Source organism: Chiloscyllium punctatum, chromosome 40 (genome assembly GCF_047496795.1).
Source record: "Chiloscyllium punctatum isolate Juve2018m chromosome 40, sChiPun1.3, whole genome shotgun sequence".
Taxonomy (NCBI): Eukaryota; Metazoa; Chordata; class Chondrichthyes; order Orectolobiformes; family Hemiscylliidae; genus Chiloscyllium; species Chiloscyllium punctatum.
Window position 1 is genome coordinate 48,398,156 of NC_092778.1, and position 24,489 is coordinate 48,422,644.

Below are 24,489 nucleotides of genomic sequence, written 5' to 3' on the forward strand. Positions count from 1 at the left end.
GAACCAAATACCTCCTCTGCCCCTGATTCAGCTGAAAATAACACCAAGGCCAGTGGAGAATCACTCTATCAGTGAACACAGATCAAAGAATTGTGGCTCTGCATTGTAGGACTAACAGCAGAAAGAACTCTTTTCAGGGTAAATGTCCCCATTAGGAGTGTAACCTTCACCCTTTCAGAGGGGTCAGATGATAGCCTGTTATGGAAATGTTGCTGGATAGTGGGGACACGTAGAGTGTGAGGTAAGGTTCCCCCAAGATTCAGGACTGAGCCACATTGTGGGGTAAAGGTAATGGGAGCTTTACTCCATAACTCACTGTGTCGAACCTCACAAACAGGCAGTGAGTGCCCAGTGAGTTTGTGCCCACTGCAAGTTAGATCTTTCTTTATAAACGTCTACTGCCCTTCAGGTTTGCTTGGAATGTTTAATATTCTTGTTCATCAAATTGTGAAAGAATATTCACAGGGTCTGCTGAGGTAAGGAAAACATTTACTTTATTTAAGAAACATCTAAGGGTGGTTTAAATTTTCCACTAAGGTGCAAGGGGGAAGCAAAATCATGTGATTTTACATCACATCTTGTCATGATGTAAACTGTCACCTTAGTGTTTCACACAGTCAGACTTAAACCTTCCTCATGGAGTTTGAGTCCTTTGTTCAGGCAGTGGTGCTGATGGATACACTGGGCTGTATTGTAGTTCAGAGTGCTTGCTTTAAGATACTAATGAGTCACCAACTGCTATACAGTCTCCTTGTGGCCATTCTGGTCAGTCTTTGACTTGACTTTCGCTGGAGATTCTTTCCAAATAATTGCAGCTGTGATGCTCCCACTTGCCCGTGATACCCTTGAATCTGACAACTTAAAAGGAGTTTGTATCAATGTACCCACAGGCTGGTGTGGCTCTGGAACATACTGCCTCTACATTTTTTAAAAAGTCTTGCCAATTCACTTGAAATGTGAATTGTGCCTACAGAACTATAGACCAAGAGCTGAAAATTGAGAATAAGTTGGATAGCTCTCTATTGTCCAGAACGGACAAGAGGAGCTGAATAATCAGGAGGGGCATAGTTAAGGTGAGTGACAAGAGTCTTTTCCCTAGGGTGGGGGGAGTTCACAACTAAGGGGTATATTTTGAAGGTGAGAGGAGAAAGATTTAAAAGACACTTTAGGGGCAACTTGTTCACACAGAGGGTGGTCTATATGTGAATGAACTGCCAGACGAAGCAGGAGATGCAGATTTAAAAGACACTTGGACAGGTACATGAATAGAAAAGGTTTAGAAGGATATGGGCCAAATACAGGTAAGTGGGACTGGTTTAGTTTGGGAAACCTTATCAGCATGGATGAGTTGTTTCCGCGCTGCATGACGCTATGATTCCAAATGTTTCTATGTTCTACGACTTGTAAATGTTGATGGTGTTTGTACATCTCTTTGTCATCCACCAGCCAACAATGTGTGCTTCTACGGAGAGTGTTCCTACTACTGTTCAACTGAGCACGCTCTATGTGGGAAGCCTGACCAGATTGAAGGCTCACTGGCTGCTTTCCTACCTGATCTGGCACTGGCTAAAAGGAAAACGTGGAGGAATCCATGGCGACGGTCTTACCACAAACGCAAGAGAGCAGAGTAAGTTCAAGTAAGGCTGGTTTGAGTATTGCTGAGAAAAGACACATTTCATTGAAGCTTTTCTTCTCACACCACTCAGAACAATTCACAAGAATACCAATTCACAGCAGAGCGATGAGAGCGTGAGATAAGAGTGCTGATTTGATGCAAGTGGACTCTGTGGTGGAGATGCTGCCATGAGAAATACACCCAGTAATGCTGATTGACAGTTAACTTCCAGCCTTTGTTTAAATCAGAAAAGATTTACAAGGATGTTGCCAGGGTTGGAGGATTTGAGCTAAAGGGTGAGGCCAGACAGGCTGTGGCTATTTTCCCTGGAGCGTCGGAGACTGAGGGGTGACCTTATAGAGGTTTAAAATTATGAGGGGCATGGGTAGGATAAATAGACAAAGTCTTTTCCTTGGGGTCGGGGACTCCAGAACTAGAGGGCATAGGTTTAGGGTGAGAGGGGAAGGATATAAAAGAGACCTAAGGGGCAACTTTTTCATGCAGAGGGTGGTACGTGTATGGAATGAGCTGCCAGAGAATGTGGTGGAGGCTGGTACAATTGGAACATTTAAGAAGCATTTGGATGGGTATATGAATAGGAAGGGTTTGGGGGGATATGGGCTGGGTGCTGGCAGGTGGGACTAGATTGGGTTGGGATATCTGATCAGCATGGACAGGTTGGACCGAAGGATCTGTTTCTGTGCTGTACATCTCTATGACTCTATGACTAAATGTTCAACTGGGCTGGTTGACCCTGAGTTTTGCAGAGCATTGCCCTAATCATTCAGAGTCAACCTGCCTGGTCCTTGCAAATTGTCCTGAAAAGTGCAGGATGAAAAATCGTCTCCACGTTATGTATTTTTTTCACAACGCTCAAGCTCTGCATTAACAAATGGCTGTGAGGACAACTTTTCAAAGGCATGAAGTGTTTTTTAAAGGTGGGGTAGTGTTGTATTGAGGCAGTTTGTCCAAGGAATAACTTTTCTTTAAGGTCCATGATAAGAATGATTTAGTAAAGGCACAGTGGTCATTTAAAGAACCATAGAAACAGTCCAGTAGCTTCACCCACCAACGTGTTTGTTGAAGAAACTTTTTTGAAGACTGCATTGACAAATTCCTCACTGTCTTACATCAACCTATTCAGTGTCAGTAAAAGGTCCGGAATATGACTTTAGCTTTGCTGCATATTGATTTTTGAGTGACCGTATTAACTGTGATTCTGTCAAGGTACTGAGTGAACACCAAGTACAGTCAGTTCTACTATAATGCAGTGGTTCCGTTCTCATGCAATCCTGTGTTATAAGATAGCAGCACCATTTAAACTGATGGGGCCGGAATCACATAATAACCAGTATTTGCTTTAGAAACAGTGTCCCCAATTCATTACTCATGTTATAGTAAATTCGCGTTAACGAAACACGTGTTATAGCAGAGCGACCTGTAGACAGCACAATGCAGGTACCTGCCAGGAGGCCACATATTCTTATATATTACATGACTCCCCACTTGCCATAAGTCTCTCATGTGAAACCTTTTCAACCGACATGCACTGCACTACATGTACCCTGCAGTTATTACTTCAAAGGAATTTTGCATAACTGACTAACCAAAACCTGTTCTTTCGAAATCCACACTTCAATTGATTCAGATTATGCCAAATGCTTAAAGATTTCATCTGGCATTTTGACAGAGGAGTAAAAGCCGACCCATAAGGTCAAATCGATGCCATTCACCGAAATCCTTCATGTTCCCTTCCTGGAGTAAAGTGGGTAGATTTTAAGGGGTGAATCCAAGGAAGAAAACAAGCAGCAGTGGGACTAATTGTTGAATCCTCTGGCACAATCCACAAAAGATGGAGTTAAAGTTGAAATCTAGAAGCTTCAACACTGACTGTTATGTTGCAGACTGTTGTATGTGTTTAAATAGATTGCAGTGTCACCCAACTGAAAAGCTGCTATTAAATGCTGGGATGAATAGAGACATTATCACCAGCTGACTGCCTCAGTTCAGGACAGTTTAGCAGAGAAGTGACAAGGTGCTGAGATCTCACTCGCTGCAGAATGGCAGCACACTCTTTTACAAAAGCTTTCTGTTCACTTTCAACAGGTGGGAGGTTGATCCTGACTATTGCGAGGAAGTTAAACAGACTGCCCCTTACAACAGTGGCACCCGGCTTCTCGATCTCATCGACATGACTATTTTTGACTTCCTTATGGGTAACTAAGTTTGCTTTCTTTTCTGAAATTAGGGCGAAAAAAATCCTTGCGCGGGGAGGCAATGGTGTGGCGGTGTTATCACTGGACTGACAATCTAGAAACCCAGGAAATCTTCTGGGGACCTGGGTTAGAATCCCACCACAGCAGATAGTGGAGTTTTAATTCAGGACAAATCTGGAATTAAGGGTCTAATGATAACAATTGATCCATTGCCGATTGTCAGAAAACCCATAATGTCCTTTAGGGAAGGAAACTGCCATCGTTATGTGGTCTGGCCTACATGTGACTCTAGATCCACAGTAATATGGTTGACTCTTTACAGCCCTCTGGGCTATGATGGATGAGCAATAATTGCTGGGCTGCGAGGGTCAGGAACTGGACAGACCGTGAGGCAGCGTGTGGGACAGTGAGTGAAATGCTGAGCGAGGCAATCTGAGGCTCAGCAGTGGAGCAGCGAGCAAAACGCATGCTCAGGAAGTTTGACTGGTGCCTTGGGTTCAATATTCTCTGAAAACCGCAATCCTTAACGATGCTATTAGGCTGGCAGGATATGATGAGAGGAGACTGCACATCTGCGAAACATTTAAAAATGAGCACATTTTATTGGCGCTGCGCTTATTAAAATCCATTTTGATTTATTACCTTTTCTTTCAATGCAGAAAGCTACCTGGGGCATCATTACCAGTGACATCAGATACAGTGCAGCTGCATTTGCAGTGAGACTGCCCCTTGCAGTTAGAACCCAGCCGTTCTCTCCGATGCCCTGGGTCATTATTTATTCCTCAATCAACATCACAGCGACAGATCTGGGCATAATCACATTGCTGTGTGCAAACTAGCTGCCTCACTGTCCACATTGCAACAGCAACTGCACTTCAAAAGTATTTCAGTTGCTATAAATATCTTAGGGATATCATGTAAGGTGCTAAATAATTTTTAAAAATTCATTCATGGGGCATTGTTGCCTCGCCCAGCAATTATTGCTCATCCATCATAGCCCAGAAGGCTGGAAAGAGTCAACCATATTACTGTGGATCTAGAGTCACATGTAGGCCAGACCACATAACGATGGCAGTTTCCTTCCCTAAAGGACATTATGGGTTTTCTGACAATCGGCAATGGATCAATTGTTATCATTAGACCCTTAATTCCAGATTTGTCCTGAATTAAAATTCCACTATCTGCTGTGGTGGGATTCTAACCCAGGTCCCCAGAAGATTTCCTGGGTTTCTAGATTGTCAGTCCAGTGATAACACCGCCACACCATTGACCTGAACCTTCTGTGTTTACTGCTCCATATAAAGCAGACGGAGGCAGAGGGGTTCAGGATGGTGTGGTGAGTGAAACAGTTAGCATGTTGAGAAAATAGATGGCAAGCATAGAGACATCATCCACACCTAAAAGTGCACTGGGTGCCACCATCCTTCTGGGAGTACAACAACGGTATCATCGTCATTGTTCCAGTACATTCCAGGAGGTACACTGCAGGAGAACTCACCTGCTCCTTAAAATAATGCAATGGAATCTTTAACAACTGCCCAGAAAGGGCAGCCATCACCTCAGACAATGCAGCTCTCCACCAGTACTGCACTGAGACTGTTAGCCTTGGTGTGATGAGTTCCAGACCTGGAGTAAGTCTTGAAGCCACAACCCTATGACTCAAAGCTGAGCATGTGGCGCACTGAGAAATGGCTGAAAAGTTGAGAGACTTTTGTGTTCTACTGGTAAATTGGTAAAGACACTGAACAGGAAGAACAGAAATATAGTTTTCAATCTGTGCTAAAACAATTAATGGCGCATAGAACACAGGAGTAGGAAGACAGAAAATTAATCTCCAGGATATCTCTTAGAGTGAGTAAAAGCTTGTGGAAAAAGTCAAAACAGCTCTGAAGCAAATTATGTGGCTTTTGTCATCTCACCCCTCAAGCCTGTTCACTTGATTCCATGGCCATTAATCCGTTTGTAATGAACATTAACCATTCTCAGTTCCAAACTCTTTAATTGACCCCTATCCGCAGTAGCTTTCTGTATGTGGTTGGCAACATTCCAAAATGACCCTGGAATTTTCAGAAATTGAAAATTAATCTCCAGGATATCTCTTAGAGTGAGTAAAAGCCTGTGGAAAAAGTCAAGACAGTTCTGAAGCAAATTATGTGGCTTTTGTTTTATTTTCACCTTATTAGTTGTAAAAACTACTCATGTTGAGAGAAATGGCCTGTTTTACAATCAAGAGGCATCTAAACAGATAATTGAGTCCACTTTCCAATCAGAAGGCAAGAGAAGGTGGGCTTCCATAAGAATGGATACATTAGGGAACAAATCAAAAGTGGTTAGGGGCAGTGAACTTGGCAGCAGATGGTCATTTAATGAAACCTCCAGTCGTTAGCCCAACACAAATTGGTCACTCCAGCTATTGGCCAAGAGGCTGCCTTGGTCATCCCTCGTGACAAGGGCAGATCAGACTGAGTGTCCACTCCTGGCCCAGTGATTCCTGGTGGTAAGTCAGGCGTGGGTGAGGTCAGGATGTAACGTGTCTGCAGAACGACTCCCTCCATTTTTCATGCACTGTCAGAGCTGCCTCAGGAGGTTTGCTGGGTACAGGGGTGTTGAATCCAGCCAGAAGCAGATGGGCCCAGGGCTGGTTCCGTGGTGTTAGCCATGTGATGTACTTCGGTCTGACTGCTTTCTCGTTCCTTCCTCTTCTAGGAAATATGGATCGGCACCATTATGAAACATTTGAAAAGTTTGGAAATGATTCATTTATTATTCATCTGGATAATGGGCGAGGGTAAGGATTGACAGAAGATACTGCCTACTGCTCTAATGAATATGTGTGTGTGTGTGTATGTGCGCGTGTGTGTTTGAGCTTGTTGGATATGTGTGTGTGTGTGTGTGTGTGTGTTGCATTTACATGTGAACACAAATGTCTAGGTGTGTGTATGTGAGCATGGGTGCATTTGTACAAACGAGTACATGTTTGAGTATGAATATATGTTTGCGCAATAGCTGTATGTCTCTCACTCGAGAGTTGACATGACTGTTATCAGAATTCTGTTTTTCCAGTTTATCTCCAAATGTCTGAGAAAAAAAAACAGAAACAAGGCCACCTACCTGGTGAATACAATGACCCTGTACCAAACAGAGAGGTGCCTTAGTCGATTGACACTTCATGCTGAGTAAATTGCTCAAGGAAAGAAATTCACAGGATTTATAAAAAAAAGTTAGAAATATTTCCGTGCTAAAGCTGGCCAGGGTTTGACAGTCACTTGATTGATCCTCTGCAACACCAGTGAAAGCAGCAATGTCTTCCGTCATATATGTGTAGGCCAAATGCGATATCCTGGCCTGAATTTCGATGCAGTCATTGGGAAACTTAGTCCCAGAGGATCTATTGTTCTTTCTGAGTTCTGCCCTGAGGCCAGAGCAACACCGTCCTAAACCAAACTTTGAGGGGCTGCCGAATTAGGCTTTAGAGTCAAGGGGAAGGGACCGCATCTCAAACTACTCTTGACCCCTTCAGGGAAAGGTCCCTGCGTCACATACTCCACCATTTTGTTCTAAATCCATTCACGGGATATGAGCAGCAATGGCTGAACCAGCATCTATTGCCCAACTCTAATTGCCCTTGAGAAGGTGGTGGTGAGCTGTCTTCTTGAATCATTGCCCCGTCCTAAGGGTGTAGGAATAACGATGGTGCTGTTAGAACTGGAGTTCTAGGATTTTTACCCAATGACAGGCAAGGAACAGAGATATAGTTCTTTGTCAGGGTAGTGTATAGCTTACAGGGGAAATTGGTGTTCCCATGTATCTGCTGTTCCTTATCCTTCTAGGTGGCAGAGGTCATTGGTTTGGTAGGTGTTGTGAAAGGAGCCTTATTGGGTGACTGCAGTGCGTCATGTAGATGGTACACAGTCTGTTTCAGGAGTGAAAGTAATGACTGTTGAAGGTACTGGATAAGGTCTCAGTTCAGCTGTCCACTTTGCCCTGGGTGATGTCAAATCTTATTGTGTTGTTGAAACTGCAACCATCAAGGCAAATTGAGATTATTCCACCACCTTCCTGACTTGTGTCATGTGGACAATTATTGGGGAAGCAGAAGATAAATTACTTAGCACAAAATGCCTAGCGCTGACCTACTCTTGTAGTCCCAGTACTTACACTCTGACCCAGTTCAGAGGAGAGTCAATGGTAAACCCCCAGTTTAATAATAGTGCAAGATTCAGTCATGATAATGTCTTTGAACATCAAGGGACAATGATTAGGTTCTCTGCTATTGGAGATTATCATTGCCTGGCATTTGTGTGTGGCATGTATGTTATTTGCCACTTAGTAGACCAAGCATCAGGATGAGTCATAATGACTTTAGAAATTGTGCAATTTTGAGCTTCGGTCCTTATGATGAAAGAAAGGTCAATACAGTAGAAACCAAAACTGCACATTTATAAATAGCTGCCAAAGTGGTTTGCTCACTGAATAGTTCAGCCGTGATGTCAAACCGTAACGCTGTTCTGATTTATCTGTCCTGATCTCACAATGTCCTATCCGTATCCCCAAGTCAGCAGCTAATAGTTCATCAATGCTTGGATAAGCAGCACCAGAAAACTAGAGCCTTCATTGATGACTGAGAGACCCCAAGGCCACAGCTAATGGTCTCATCAACAGAAGGGAGATGGGCATAGAGCTGGCATCTCCAGCTTGTCAATCCTGTATCATGCTACAGCAACAGATTTACTCTGTGCCAGAGCCTTTAGACAGCCAGAGAGTACAAAAGTTACGAAGTTACATTCAATCTTGTATGGACCTCTACTTAGCTCTTAGCTGGGTCACTGAACACAGTTCTGGGCACCAACTTTGAGAAGATTGTCAGGGCCTTGGCAAGGATATAGAGGAAATTCATAAGGACCCGCAATGTTATGGCTTCCCTTGAACCCTCAGGCCATCTCAAAGCCCTTCACAGCCAGTAAAGTGGAGTGACTGTTGTACTCTAGGAAGTATAGCAGCCAATATGTGCACGAAAAGATTCCACAAACAGCAATGTAATCATGAGCCAATGATCTGTTTGACAACATAGAGTCATAGAGATGTACAGCATGGAAACGGACCCTTCGGTCCAACCCGTCCATGCCGACCAGATATCTCAACCCAATCTAGTCCCACCTGCCAGCACCCAGCCCATATCCCTCCAAACCCTTCCTATTCAAATACCCATCCAAATGCTGCAATTGTACCAGCCTCCACCACATCCTCTGGCAGCTCATTCCATACATGTACCACCCTCTCATGAAATAAAAGAGCAGGAATTGACCAGAGTTTCCTTCAAGACTGCATCCACCTCTGACAAGAAAACCAAGGCCCTGTCTTGTGGGCTCTTGAACAGAATGAGTTGGTTATGGTGGCCTGGCTCAGAATGGTCAGGTCAACACCAGACACTCAACTGATGTTAAGAAAGGGATAAAAAGAGGCCAGGATACCAGGGAGAACCACCAGCTCTTCTCGGAAGCTTTGCAGTGGGGATGTTTACATCGTCCCACAAGACCCAACAGAGCCTAGGCTAAACAATTTGACTGAACAACACTGTACAGGCTGGGTCAGTCTGGATCTGGGATCAATCCTTTGGTGTGGGCCATTGCCCACTGAACCAAACCTGACATCTCGACTTACCAGACTGGCACAGGGATGACGGATTGCAATAGTGTGGAAAGACTAGAGGAGTTCTTCTTAGAGCAGAGAATGAAAAGGGAAGATTTCATACAGGCGTTCAAAGATTATGAGAGATTTTGGTAAAGTAGATAAGGAGAAACCATTTCCATAGCAGAGAGGAAAGAGAGAGAGAGAGCTATCACATCTATACTTTCCATAGTATTCTTATTCACCTGCTCACAGATCCAAAGCTTTTAAGTCAACCTGAATCAGATTAACCTCCCTGTCTAAAATATAATTGCCATATTTAGTTTACCCGTTTGAAGCCTTCAAGATTCAATGAAGGGGACTGCCAAAACAGATCAATTGCACATTCTTTATTGAGCACAGGTTCAAATTCAAGGATCCGAGGTTAAAAATGAGGAAGTCAAGCGCAACATTTTCAGACAAAGGGGAACGGTTTATGTAACACATAATGAAGGAAAGTCAGAAGAATGAGTTCTGAGAAATAGTGAAGAAATCACAAGCTATGCTTTGGAAGACACAGAGGGAATAGCACTGTGGGTGGACCTACGTCACAAGGACTGCAGCAGTTCACGACCACCTTCACAATTTGGGATCTTGCTAGCAGCACCTATATTCCATGAACACATCTTCAAACCTTCAAAGGGTATTGGGTGTAAAATCAGTCTATGCATCCAGAGTGACACTGTGCTCATAGGCAGCCCACATACTGGTTAAGTGAGTTGTGGGTGTTGTTGCTTGTCTCAACCTGGAAGGCTGTTGCATAAACTGTGAGGAATGTTAACAGTGTTATGTGAATGTGCAGAGTGTTAATGCTGTGCCATGTGAATTCTGTAGATGCTGTGATGTGTGAAAGTGTGTGGAGTGTTAGCACCTTGTGTTGTGTGAACCAAGAGGAATGTTAACATTAAACCTGTCTGAACACAGGAGCTTTAACACTGTGCTTTTCGTGTTAAAATATTATTATCGTGTCTAATGGGTTTCTCTGATAGAAAGAGGAATTTAAAGATTACTTGTAATCCATTTCACTGCATAATGCAAACTTTATAATCTCAGGTGACTGCAGAATTCTTTCAAACTCTTGCACAGTAATTCTCAACTTGCATATAACAATGTAGATGACAAATTTGTAGGTATTACAATTTACTTTTATTCAGACCTGTCCCAACAGCAGCACTTGTCAGAACTTCTGCAAAAATACGTAAAAACCTGAGAAACAAGAACAGGGGAAGATCATTTTTGGAAAATATCACAGCTGATCATGTTTCATTGAGATCATCTCTCATTGTTTAAACTCCAGGGAATATAGGGCTAGTCCACTTAATCAGTCCACATAAGGCAATCCTCTTATCCCAGGAATCAGTTTAATATACAAAGTAATCTTTGTTGCATTCTCTCTGTGACAGGTATATCCTTCTTTAGTTAAGGAACTGCACCCACAGTTCTCCAGCTGTGGTCTTACCAAGGCCCTATCGAATCACAATAAGGCATCCGGATTCGTGTACTCCAACCCTTAATGGCTAACATATCACTTGCCACCCTAATTCATCACTCTACCTGTGCATTAACTGTCTGTTATTTCTGTATAAAATGCCTCTGTGTGGCAACATTTCTCAGTCTCTCCCCTAAGTGAAAAATATTCTGCTCTTCAGTTTTCCCTGCAAAACTTCACATTTTGTCCTCATTAGGCAGGATGTTTTTGCAACCCTTGTTCAAATTTAAACCTCACCAACTTTAGATAGAAGTAAACTGTTAACAAGAAACAAAAACTCCAATTCATCAAGTTTGAACTCAATGCAGTTCAAATTTCCATGTTTCAACAATTTTGAGATGTGTTGTTCAATCTCATTTCCCACTAATTCACCTTTTTTTCCACTGTCATTATTTTCAAATTCTGCATCATTAACCAATTAAACTTAAAAATATTTTATGAATTTTGTTGTTATACGCCATTTGTACCTAGTACATACATAGAATAGAATTAAATTTATTAATGTTTCAAGTTACACAAGGACGTCTTGAACACACAATTCTGTTTAACATATTTTGAACACACACACACACACACACGTAACCTGTTTAAATCCTTTTATAACCTCCTTTCACTGCACTGCTTCTTTTCCCATCTAGCTCTGCCATCATCCACAAACCTGAATGAATAAAATCACTCCCCTCCTCTTAATATTTTCCAACCAACCTGACCAAAGATGCTACTACAAACTTCTGGAGTGGGTAGGACATGAACTGAGGCCTCATGGTTCAGATATATGGTCACTACCACTGTGCCTCAAGCATCTTCAAAACATGGAAGGTTTCATCCCTGATGGTGTCAAACCACCAACTTTTCTGTTAACAGCCAAATGCGCAGACCAGTAGTGCCAGAGACTCTGCTATTTGTGGGCGACACGGTGGCACAGTGGTTAGCACTGTTGCCTCACAGCGCTAGAGACCCAGGTTCAATTCCCGCCTCAGGCGACTGACTGTGTGGAGTTTGCACATTCTCCCCGTGTCTGTGTGGGTTTCCTCCTGTGCAGGTCAGGTGAATTGGCCATGCTAAATTGCCTGTAGTGTTAGGTAAGGGGTAGATGTAGGGGTGGGTTGCGCTTCGGCGGGGCGGTGTGGACTTGTTGGGCCGAAGGGCCTGTTTCCACACTGTAAGTAATCTAATCTATTTGTTTTTTTCATATCCAGAAGTGCTGTTACTCAAAACTGAATATCTTTTTCTTTCCCATCAACAAATCACATTTTTTCCCCATCAATTAACCACCCCCCAAGTAAATTACTCAATTTTCCAATTGAATAATTTATGTGCAAAGCCCATTAAGGGTAAGCACTCAAACATTTATATATTGTAAACAGTGGAGCCCAAGTACACATCCTCACAGTACCTATTAGTTAAAGCTTGACAGTCTGAAAATGAACCATTTAGTCCAATGTTCTGTTTCTGTAAACTTTATTACTCACGAGCTTTACTTTTGTGTCTCTACCTTCTGTGTTGCAAAAGCTTTTCAAAAATCAAAATGCACTACTTCCACTTATCCCCTTTATCTACCACTACACATATATCAATTTGTCTTCCTTAAATTTATGTTGTCTCTGCCCTGGTGCTCTCTCTAAGCCATGCAGTAGCTGGGTGGTACCATGTACACATGTCAACACATTGTCTCCCAGTTCCAGTAGTGACTGCTGTGTTCAAACCTCAGAGGTCTACATAGCAGCCAGAATATTTACAGGAAGCAGAAGTCTGGCCAGTGATATCCCTGGTGAACTGTTGACGTGTCCCAAATTAAAATCCTGTATTTTTCCCAACTGGTAATATCCAGCTGCTTAAAACTCTGCTTAAAAGGTGTTTTACCGGACAAGTTTCCTGAATCTCAGGAAGAGTGCTTGGAAATCCATCCACACTTTCTAATGTTGTGAATCCTTCCCTCAGGTTTGGGAAACATTCACATGATGAGCTATCCATCCTGGTGCCACTGAGTCAGTGCTGCAGGTAAGTGCAGAAAGTGAGAGATCTGCCCTGCTGACTTTACTGTGTCCAACCTGCCTGCCTCCTCTATCCACAATTCAGAGTCTGTGCAAAATCTCTCATTCTGAATTAAGAAATGGGCTGAGCTTTCAGTTTGTTTTGATAATGTAAAACTGAACTTATGGATCACGACAGCTTTGAACAAGCTTCAGGTCGAGAGGAATTATATTCTGCTTGTAGCTGTTTTTTGATCAATCTACTTAGACATCTCGGGAGCAAGCAGAACTTGAACCTTGAGCCTGGAATAATACCATTACAGTATTTCACACATACGTTGACGACATTTCTTGACCCTCCACTGTTGCTAAATTATCAGATTGCTTATCTAAAATCACAACCACCTGATGAAGGAGCAGCGCTCCGAAAGCTGGTGCTTCTAATTAAACCAGTTGGACTATAACCTAGTGTTGTGTGATTTTTAACTTTGTACACCCCAGTCCAACACCGGTATCTCCAAATCACATCTAAAATCCAGTATTGAATAAATAGTGATTTCCTCAATTTAAATATTCAGTTTCCCCTTTAACTCCACTCTCTTACTACAGACTCCAATGCCCGCACTGATAACAGTCTGAAATTCAGCCAATCCCTTCACAAATTTGGTGTCAGAATTGAAACCCTCAGGTGAACTCCCAGTGTCATATTTGTGCCATCACGAGGATTACCAATTTCACTTGTGTCATATTGCTCGGCTTTTGGCCCTCTGTCATGGCACATCTATTGCTGAACTCCTAACCATACCTTTGTCAGCTTTCTAGTTGATTGTACAAGCACACTTCTGAATTGTTTCACACATTTGCTGTTAACCTGAGATTGACCCAACTCTGCTGTTTGCGTCTTCACTTGCAGCAAGACTCCTTCCCCAAAAACCCTTTTGTTCACTAAGCTACATTAGCTGCCAATCGATCATGTTGTGATTTTAAAATTCTCATCCTTGTATTTCAAAATACTCCAGGCTTTGTCCCTCCCTATTTCTGTAACCTTCTCCAACCCCACAAACCTTTAGGATATCAGCTCTCCTCCAATCCTGGCATCTGGTGCATTCCCAAATGTATTTTGTCCACATTTGCTGACTGTGCCTTCCACTGCCTAAGCTCCAAGCTCTGGAACTTCCTTCCTATTCATCTCACCCTCTTTATCTCACTTAGGGACAATCATTAAAATATATCATTTTGACCTGTCTTTTGGGTTATCTGACTAAATACCTCCTTGTGTAGCTTGCCATCATACTTTAACGATGCCCTTTGAAAGTACCTTTTGATATGTCAAAGGGCTACATAAATAAAAGGTCATTGTTATTTTTGTTGCTGTGTCCAGTTACCTAGATCTCTGGGGCAAACACCACGGCAGACATCCAATCACAGCCTTGAGCTGTTCCTGAGATGCGTCAGGGTTAGGGTAGAGGGTCACTGCGTATACGGTAGAGGGTCACATTGGTTCACGGAGGCCATTGTGGGTCATCAAGGTCACTGCTACACAATGGCCCTTACAGTGCAGAGGTCGTTAGACAGAAAGGTCACATACATGGAACCATGTCTGCAGTCAATTTCACTCTTAAATCCCTTGAACTCTTCAGACGTCCTGTGGTTCAGCTCCTGTCAGACCCAGGACATCATTTTGAGAGAGATATTAGACACAATGCCAGGTTCCACATGGATGCCAAAGCATGGACCTTCATCTCACTACCATCTCTCTCTCTCTCTGTTCCTCCACTGCCTTTCTGTTGACATACTGTTTGACCAATGCCCAGTTCCCGATGAACGACTTCATTCATTTGAAGCAAAGCTGTTGCCTTGACTGCTCAGCACAATCTCTGTTTCCCTTGCCTTTGACTCCAGCCCCCAGCCCCTCAGGCCACAGGCTGAGACCAGTCTGACTTCACCCAAACGCGAGTAACTGGGATTTACACATGAGAACGCCCCGAGGCGCTTCACAGGAAGAGAATCTGGCTCTCAGCCACAGAAGGAGAAGTCAGGCTGGGTGACCAAAAGCTTGGCCAAAGAGTATGAAAGGGCTTGGAGGCTGACCAGTGGAGAACTGCTTAAAATCGGGAATTTGTGAGAGGCCGGAATTGGAGATTTTGACAGGTTGCGGGGCTGAAGGAGAAAGGCAGAGTGGATGGACTTGAAAACAAGGATGAGATTTTAAAAAATCTACCCACTGCCAGATAATGTAGATCACCATGGGGTGATGGGTGAAGGTACACATCAGGATTTGGGCAGCACAGCTCAAGGCTGGGGGGGGATACCGTTGTTGACCCCGTTCATTGTCAAATCTCTGCAGTCAATGGTGTTGCTTCTATCCAACAGAATTAAGGAGTCGACCTACCGCCGGCTACAGCTTCTGGCAAAAGAAGAATACAAGTTGAGTGAGGTAATGGCCGAGTCACTGGACCGGGACAAACTCTCACCCCTTCTAATAGAGCCGCACCTGAAGGCCATGGACAGGAGGTTACGAATCATTCTAAGATCGGTCGGCGACTGTGTGGAAAAGGAAGGGCGAAGCGCTGTGGTGGAGAACGACATAGACTACAATATCAATTCAGTCGCTACCAATAGGTAGTAGAGGGAGGGTGACCTCTTCTCTCACTTTTTTTTAACTTGTGTAAGTGAGAAATGGAAAGTCTTGCAGAGACTGGCTATTTATGTTACTTTTTGAATTCAGTGAATTCAGAACAGAGATGTAATTGTTCCCAAATATGTAAAGTATAGACTCCATCCCAGATTATTATAACTAAAGTTTCTAAGTTAAGGCATTTATTTGTTTTTCTCAATGATATCCAGTTCTGAGGTGTGAATATTGAACAGGTAGTAGTGTGCAATCCCAAAATCGAAGACAATTTTTCAAATAGATATATATAGAGAGAGAGAGATATATATTAAGAGGAATCATGCTAATGGGTGAATATACTTGAAAGCTGATTAAACTGATCTGAGCAACCCTGGGCATTGCTCATTCTGAAATGGGGCAGCAAAGCTGTAATATTGATTCTCCTTGGAACCTTCAGGCACATGTCAAGCAGCCACTGCCAGTTTTGCTTTTTGAATTCTTTACATACAGGTCCAGGCGGGTGAGCTGGTTTCTTGTGGCTGTTAGCTTTTGCATTCGCAATGTTCTCGGAGGGGGGGGGGGGGGGGTGGGTGGGGATTCGGGTGGGGGGGAGTGGGGGGAGGGCGCGGTGCAGTTTGTGGTAAATGTTTTTGCGATATGGTGAAAGTGCAATAAAGATTATGGCAACAACTTTTCTCTGGTCTGTATCTCGAGATTGATTCGGTGGGGCAGTGGGGGGAACTGAGGGATGGGTTATTCAGTGGCAGTCTTTGAAAGGTCAGATGCGGCCTAACCAAAGGTGCTGTGCCCCACAGTATCCTGACCTACTTCCCACTGGCACACTGCCCCATGGTGGCCAGTTGCCCTCTAACTCTTCACCCGAGGGGCTGCTACAGATCAAAAGGACGTTGGCAATTTGAAATGATAAAATCCTACATCCCAGAAGGAAGCACCATTCCGCCCATCGAGCCTCTGCCAGCTCTTCGAAAAGGATATCCAATTAGTTCTGTTTCTCCTTGTTCTGTTCCTATGGCCCAGCGAATATTTGCTTTTCAATGTTTTTTTTCCCAATTAACTCGAATTGTTGTTTTCACATCTGCTACAATTGAATCTCCTGCTGCAATGACTATTTACCATCATTATTTGTTAAATCTGCCCCCCCCCCCACCATCCCTTCAGGCAGCATGTGCAGGATGATAACACCTTGGGTAAACTGAAGTCTCCTCATTTTCTGAAGTTGGTTCTGTTGTCAATTACTAAAATCTGCATCCTATGGTTACCAACCTGATACCCATGGACACACCTTCTCCCTGTTTGTTCAATGGAAGCCCTTCACAGTTGTGAATGCCTCTAATAAATTTCCCCTTAACCTTCTCTTGATTAGGGAGAGCAATCCCAGCTACTCCAATCTCTGCACATATTTGAAAAGCATCACTTCAGGGATCATGCTCAGAAACTACCTCTCTAACCCCTTGTGATCCTTCCTGAAAGGATTTACTTTAATAGCCACGTGTACTGAGCAAACATCATTTGGTGCTGTCCTCAGGGGACTCAAGGGACACATGCTCACTCGCCAAGAACAGGGCCCCCCTTGTGTGAATTGCAGCTTCCCAATTCTAGGGCCAGGGAAACAAAAGAAAACAACAATCTGCCTTCATGTAGCGTCTTTGATAAAGTAAAACATCCCCTGTTGCTTGACTAGAGAATGTTCAAATGAAAGTTTGCAGGGACCGGTGCACAGTGATATTAGGACACTGGTTAGAGAGGGAGTGAAGGAAGGTTATGTTGAAGATGGAGAGTTGGCAAGCTAGTGATTCTAGGGGGGTGGGTTTCCAGAGTTTAGGGCTGAGGCAGTGTTGGACACATCCACATCAGGGAAACTCAGATATTCAGATTCAGGGAAGTAAAGAGATCCCAGGAAGGCTGGCAGAAATTGCAAAGATAAGACATTACAAGGCCATAGAGGGATGGGAGAACAAAGAGGAGGATTTTATAATGGAGGGAGTTGAGATTAATGGAGTCTGCTTTGAAATGGGTCTCAAAGGATGATCCTTCCTGGGACAGTGGAATGTTTCAGGGTAAATTTGAATTCTTAAATGATCTGTGCCCCCATCCTGTGTTGACAACATCTACCAGTCTTCTGTTTCCTCCAATCTCCACACTTCATCTTGTTGCCATTGGTGGTGCAGCCTTCATTGCTCTTGTCCCCAGATCCTTGCCAAAACTCTTCAGCATCTCAACATCCCTTCCTGCTGTGATAAGGCCATCTAGTCAAGCAAGCTTCCAATCAAAGGTTAGCTATCCCTTCCTCCTTTCTCTGAAACGTTTTGTGACGCATATCTTTGGGGTTGGGAATGTTTGGTTGTGATGCTGTAGTCACTGTGATAGCAAGGCCAAACTGTTGAGTCTGTTCTGTACATCCTTCAACATAAAAGATACCATACAAACCATTTGTTGGTCCCATCTTCCCCACAACACTGATCCAGAGAATCTCTCCGTAAAGAATTATAACAAAGAATAAATTATTAGGGAAGCATTTCATATGCTTTCTCCAGAACAGGGAGCTGTTGCTAATATATCCAAACAAGATGTCTAACAAACATGTAAAATCTTCTGTTTCTTCTGAATTGTCCCTTGGCCTCTCAACATTACCCTGTAAAATACAAGCCACCTTTGTCATCATTTGCTGAAATGAGTGAAACTCCAACAATGCTCAAGGAGTTTGACATACAGTCCACTTGGCACTCCGTCTGATACCTTTACCATTCACATCTTCGACAATTGGTGCGTGATACAAGATACACTGCAGTGACTCACCTAGGGTCTTTCAGAATACGACCACACGCACACAGCTAATGATGATAAAATACAGTACATTTCAAAGGGAAGACGTACAAGACACAGACAAGATGGACTGAATGACCTGCACTGTATCAGTCTATGACTGTGTTGTATGAAGGCTTGATAAAGGTTTGTGCAGTTAAGGGGAGGCTTGATGCATATATGAGGAGGAAATGAATATATTAAAATGGAACAGATTAGGGAGAGGCACTAAGAGCAATTAGAGAATCATGCGAAGTGTATACACTTGCATTGTACAGTTGGGCAGAATGGCCTGTACCCGCATTGATGTACTTGGGATGACCAACACATGTGTCATGAGCTGACTGGCCTTTCCATTTTCTCATACTCGGATACTGACAGCTTCCACAGACATGAATGGGATTGCAAAACCAAGTGCAAGTGATAGTTTGGCCTTTATAAACCAGCCAACAATAAAAGTAATCCAGGATCATTAATACATTCTAAGGTATAGAATCTTCCAACACAGAAGGAGGCCATTCAACCCATCATGCCCAGGTTAGGTAACCCTTTGGAAGAGCTTTTCAATTAGTCGCAGCCTCCTGCTCTCTCCACATCATCCTGCAAAGTTTTCATATCAAGTAATTATCCAATTTGCTTTGTGCCAGGGCATTGCCACTCACAACAACTCATTACATAAGAAAGTTTCCTCATCTTGCCCTCTGGTTCATTTGCCAATTATCTTTGATGCCAACGGAAGCAGTTTTCCCCTTTACCAGCTCGATCCAAACCCCTCATCAATTTGTATACATCTGAAGCAGTTTAAAGTAATGCTGATCCATAGCTTGTAACTAGAGACTGAAAAAAAAACATTCCTTTCACTGGTCAGAGCAAAAACAGCCAGGGGCTGAGGTATGTTTTAGACACACAAATAAACCACAGAGACTTGGGACCCGGCCAGCCAAGAGCGGCTGTCGATATAAAGGGCTTTTTTAAACATTGCAACATCAAGTGAAGTGGGGGAGGTGCTGTTTTCTCAGCTTTCAAGCACATAGACATACATGCCTGTTCACACACAAGCACATCCATACAGGCACACACAAAAGCTTACACATACAAATCTACACTCTTCCCTCAGGCCCATATTGACATTTAAACACATGTACATAAACACGCAAACATACAAACACTAAAAGAGTCATAAGCAAACACACATAGACACATTCACACAGGCACAGCACATGCACAAGAATACAGAAACACACAAGCATGTACAAACATGGAACTGCACTCCCAAATGCATTCATACACAATCCTTTCTATTGTCCAAGTGAAATAAAGCACGAAGAAACATACAAACCTTCTCACTTCAGACAAAACTCTGCCTGAAGTAAATGTCGCTTTTTAACACTTAGCTTTGGACTTCCTGCAAATTATCCGTTAGAATAATATCCAGCCGAGGATCTAATCAAAGAGCTTGATGTCGCCTGTATAAAGTATAATGAATAACTGGGAGTGAGTTACAGGCTGGAATTTAATTGAGACCTTCAGATGGTTTATGTAAGGAATAATAGGGTGAATACAGGCAGAAGCTCAGTTGATTTATACAGAGAATAATGGATATAATTAAGAATGATTACCAGGCAATAATCTACTTCAGCAGTTCAACTGATATCAAAAAATAAAACTGCAAAGCTTAAATGGTTTATAACTGTCATCTGAACTCAGTGATGGATTATCATCTTGATTCTCCCTCAGGGTTCTTTGTATTTCATATCAAGAAATGCAGATCATAAACTTGCGGCTGCATTACTCAGTTACTTCTGATAATTGCTGTCAATGATGTCCAATGCAGGGCTGACAATTGACACACAGTGAGAGAGGTGGGTAGCCATTAGCACCGTAAAGGTATTGTTCTCTGCTCCATAACCCCTTGTACTATCTGGGTTCCATCTGGGCCGAAAATCTGCCTTATTTCATCCTCACTACCCCATTCATAACAACTGCAAAATAGGGAGAATGTTGGAAATTTGAAATAAAAATAAAATTGCTGGAAACCACTCAATGAGTCAGGTTGTGCTTGTGAAGAGAGAATCAATTCCTGTATCAGGGTTAGGACCTTGCTTCGGCCAAAAATAAACTTTATATTCATATTCTTTAGACATTTCAGCTCATCCTCCATCCCTCTTGCCCTCCCAAGTCCCGGTTCAACTGCCAAACCTTTGAGTTGGAGTCGACAGCTGGTCTTCAGGCTTTATTGATTGTTCTGCCTGAAACAGGCTTGAGAAGGCTGAATGGCCTTCCTTGGTCCTCTATTCTGAATGGCTGGCCTTTGGTGCTGGGGGTAAAACCTTTACGTGAGCCCACTTTCTAATCAAGGCAACATTGGATGTTTATCTAATGTCTTGGTATCCCAAGTTAACCCTTTGATAACGCACTGGCGGAAATGATTTGTAGCCAAAAGCTTTGGGTCCCTAATTGTATTGTCCACCACCTACAAGGCACAAGCCAGGAGTCTGTTGGAATACTCCCCATTTGCCTGGCTAAGTGCAGCCCCAACAGCACTCAAGAAGCTCAAAACCACTCAAGAGAAAGCATCCTATTTAATCAGCATCCCAATGACTATCTTAAACATTGATTCCCTTCAGTACCAGTGCATAGAGGCAGCTGGATATACTGTAACACCTACAAGACGCACTGTAGCAACCTTCCAAACCCCAGTACGTGATTACCTAGAACTATCTTGCAACTAATGCATGGAAATACCACCAGCTACAAGGTCCCCTCCAAACCACACAGCATCCTGGCTTAACATTATATTAGCATTCCTTGACTATTGCGAGATGGAAGTCCTGGAGCACTACCCTAGCACTATGAGTGTATCTGCATAACATGAGTCATAGTGATTCACCATGGCAGCTCATCACCACCACCTGAAGGCCACGAAGAAATGGACAATATATGGCTATGGAGTGGCCAATGAGTCATGAAAATGTTGTTTGGTCATCTCTAAAATGCAAATCCAATGCCGAAAATCTGCCCAGCCTTTCCTTTAACCCTTATGTTATGCGGGTAGTATGAAACAACTGCTATAAGAACAATAGCATTTCCCTAGCACTTAATGCAGAGGAATGTCCTATCATACTTCATGGGAGCATAACTAGACCAAAGGAAAAATCAATGCCAAGGCAAAGGAGCAGCTTTTTGGATGACTGATGAAAACCTTCATCCAACAGAGGTGGACTGAATTCCAGCACTGAGGTGAGAGTGACAGCCCAAGACATCAAGGCTGCATTTGACCAATGTGGCATCAAGGAGCCCGAGCAAATCTGGAATCACTGGGTATCGGGGGGGGGCAAACTCTCCACTGGTTACAGTCATACCTGGTACAAAGGAAGATGGTTGTGGTTGTCAGAGGTCAGTCATCTCAGCTCCAGGACATCTCTGTAGGAGTTCCTCAGGATAGTATCCTAGGCCCAACCATCTTGAGCTGCTTCATCTGCTTCCCTCTATCACAAGGACAGAAGAAGGAATGTTCACCAATGATTGTACAATATTCAGTACCATCCGCGACTCCTCAGATGCCGAAGCAGTCCATGTTCAAATGCAACAAGATCTGGTGAATATCCAGGCTTGGGCTAAGAAGTTGTAAGGACCATTCATACTGTACAAATGTCAGACTATGTCCACTAACAAGAGGCAATCTAACCAACATCTTTGATATTCATTGGTGTTACCATCACTGAGTCCTCTACTATCAACATCCTGGGGGTTACCATTGTACAGAAACTCAACTGGACTTACCACATAAGGACAGTGGCCGCAAGAACAGGTCAGAGGTTAGGAACACTGCAGCAAGTGACTCACCTCCTGACTCCTAAATCTATAAAGCACAAGTCAAGAATATGATGGAATACTTCCCACTTGCCTGGATGGATGCAGGTCCAACAACACACAAGAATCTTGACAGTATCCAGGACAAAGCTTGATTGACACTGCACTCACAAGCATCCCCTCCCTCCACCACCGACCCTTAGTAGCAGCAGTGTGTACGATCTACAAGATACACTACAGAAATTCCCCAAAGATCCTCAGACAGCACCTTCAAACCCACAACCACTTCCGTCTGGAAGGTCAAGAAGCAGCAGATATATGGGAACGCAACACCTTCAAGATCCCCTCCAAGCGGCTCACCATCCTGACTTAGAAACACATCGCCGTTCCTTCACCGTGGCTGGGTCAAAATCCTGGAATTCCTTCCCTAGTGGCATTGTGGGTCAACCCACAGCAGGTGGACTCCAATAGTTCCAAAAGGCAGCTCATCACCCTAGGGGCAACTAGGGATGGGTAATAAATGCTGGTCAGCCAGTGATACCCACAAATGAATAAAAATAGCAGTTTTGGGGGAGATTCTTAAAGGAAGAGAGAGAACAAGATGGGAGGGAAGGAATTTCAGAGTTCAGGGCCTGGGTAACTGATAGCACAGGCACCCATGGGGGGAGGGGCGAAGGGAATGATGACTGCCCTTGGGTCCAGAGTAAGGTTTACAATTCATTTCCAGAGATCGACAAGCAAGTTCCAAATTTGAGCCAGTTCCCCTTCTCCACCTCTGTCCTACCTCTTGCTTGTTTGTTTTTTTCCCTTGCAAATGAAGGTGACCCCACATAATGAATGGCAGACAATCTAAACAAAATAAGGAACTAATCTCAAATGCACACCAATGTCAAACTGTATCATGCTATCTATAAAACAAGCTGTACAACCTATTAGACTTTGGATGGCAAATGTGATCAGTGAACACACTGCAGCGCCCCCTCAAGGCAGCATGGCTAATGCACTTAAATATTCATCAACACTTGTACACTCAAAGACAAGGAACATCCCTCTATCACACTTGCTTCCCTACAGTGCAACAATTAATGCTGGCCTAGTCAGCGACGTACATATCTCACAAACAAATATACTTTAAAAATGTTTAGCAGCAGGCCTTTGCTGTCACATCATTAAGGAGCCAAGCTTCAATGTGAAATTGACTGTCTGGTAACAGCCAGTTCAACACTTGCTGTTCCTTTCCTGGGCAGAACCATTCCGTTAAAACTACCATTTGACCTTCAAGCTGCCAGATACAATCATGAAGGGGATTGGAGCTCCAATTTCAAATTATCATAATTTTTAGAATCTGTTCAGCCAGATGCGTTAAAAATGCTTTGTGAACTTCTGATCATCACATTTATCTTTGCAGTGCCAATTTTAGCGTAATCTCAGCTGATGTGCAGAGTTGAACAGCTGTTTCCATTCGAAACAATGCATCATCGAGTCTAACCACCACAGCAGACACCTGCTGTACACAGTAACAAAACATTTCATGCAAGGTTCATCGCCAAAGCCATTTACCTCACCATAGACAGCTATGATCGAAATTTCCTCTCTAATTATCCCTCCCTCTCACTTCCCTCTTTCCAAAGCCCTTTCGTAAACCCAACCTCTTTGACCAAACTTTGAGCCTTCTCTCCTCTCAGGCAGGAGATTCCCAGTCTCCGAGGAAGCTGGTTTGGAATGGGAGAAAACTTGGAGATTTGGAGATGGAGAACTTCCATCTTGCCAGAGGCAGGAGGGCAACAACACCAGCAATACTGAGGGAAATGGTGAGGACGTCCACCAGATCAGGACTCCCCCGAAAACACTGACCTCCATGGAGGGAGGACGACAAGCAGGAGGTTCGCAGTCTACTCAAGCATTGGTCTCCAAGTCCCATAGAGGGTGCTCAGGTATGGAAGGTCACAACTGTCGTCCATCCAGGTGGAGAACACTGTCAGTCCTCTTCATTGTTGAAATGTTATGTGCTTTTCTGAGGTTGCCTGGATTTGAGAGGGACCTCTCAGACTGGGGCTGTTGGTTTTCGAATTCCGATTGGGCCTTTAGCCTCAGAACCCTTCACTGGAAAGTGAACATGGAGGTAGCAAATTGGATCAGCTGGAAATTAAAATTCCTGTCCACTGGAAATAAACAATCCCTGCAGAACCTGTCCATTCTCTCCTTCTTTGAATTTTGTCTATTTACCTTCCCTGAGATGGTTTGTTCCAATAGAAATGCAAGTTGTTGGTTTTTCTAAA

General features: G+C 43.4%; 1 protein-coding gene across 1 annotated transcript in view; it reads left to right on the forward strand.

Annotated features, from left to right (window-relative positions):
- Positions 1 to 16,145, forward strand: part of fam20cb (FAM20C golgi associated secretory pathway kinase b) — a 93,402-nt gene extending 77,257 nt beyond the window's left edge. Inside the window, exons 6-10 of the mRNA XM_072559831.1 lie at positions 1,447 to 1,627; positions 3,722 to 3,831; positions 6,538 to 6,619; positions 12,929 to 12,988; positions 15,334 to 16,145. Coding sequence (XP_072415932.1) covers positions 1,447 to 1,627; positions 3,722 to 3,831; positions 6,538 to 6,619; positions 12,929 to 12,988; positions 15,334 to 15,586 — 686 coding nt within the window. The 3' untranslated portion in view covers positions 15,587 to 16,145. The remainder of the gene's footprint in view (positions 1 to 1,446; positions 1,628 to 3,721; positions 3,832 to 6,537; positions 6,620 to 12,928; positions 12,989 to 15,333) is intronic.
- The last annotated feature ends 8,344 nt before the right edge of the window (positions 16,146 to 24,489 follow it).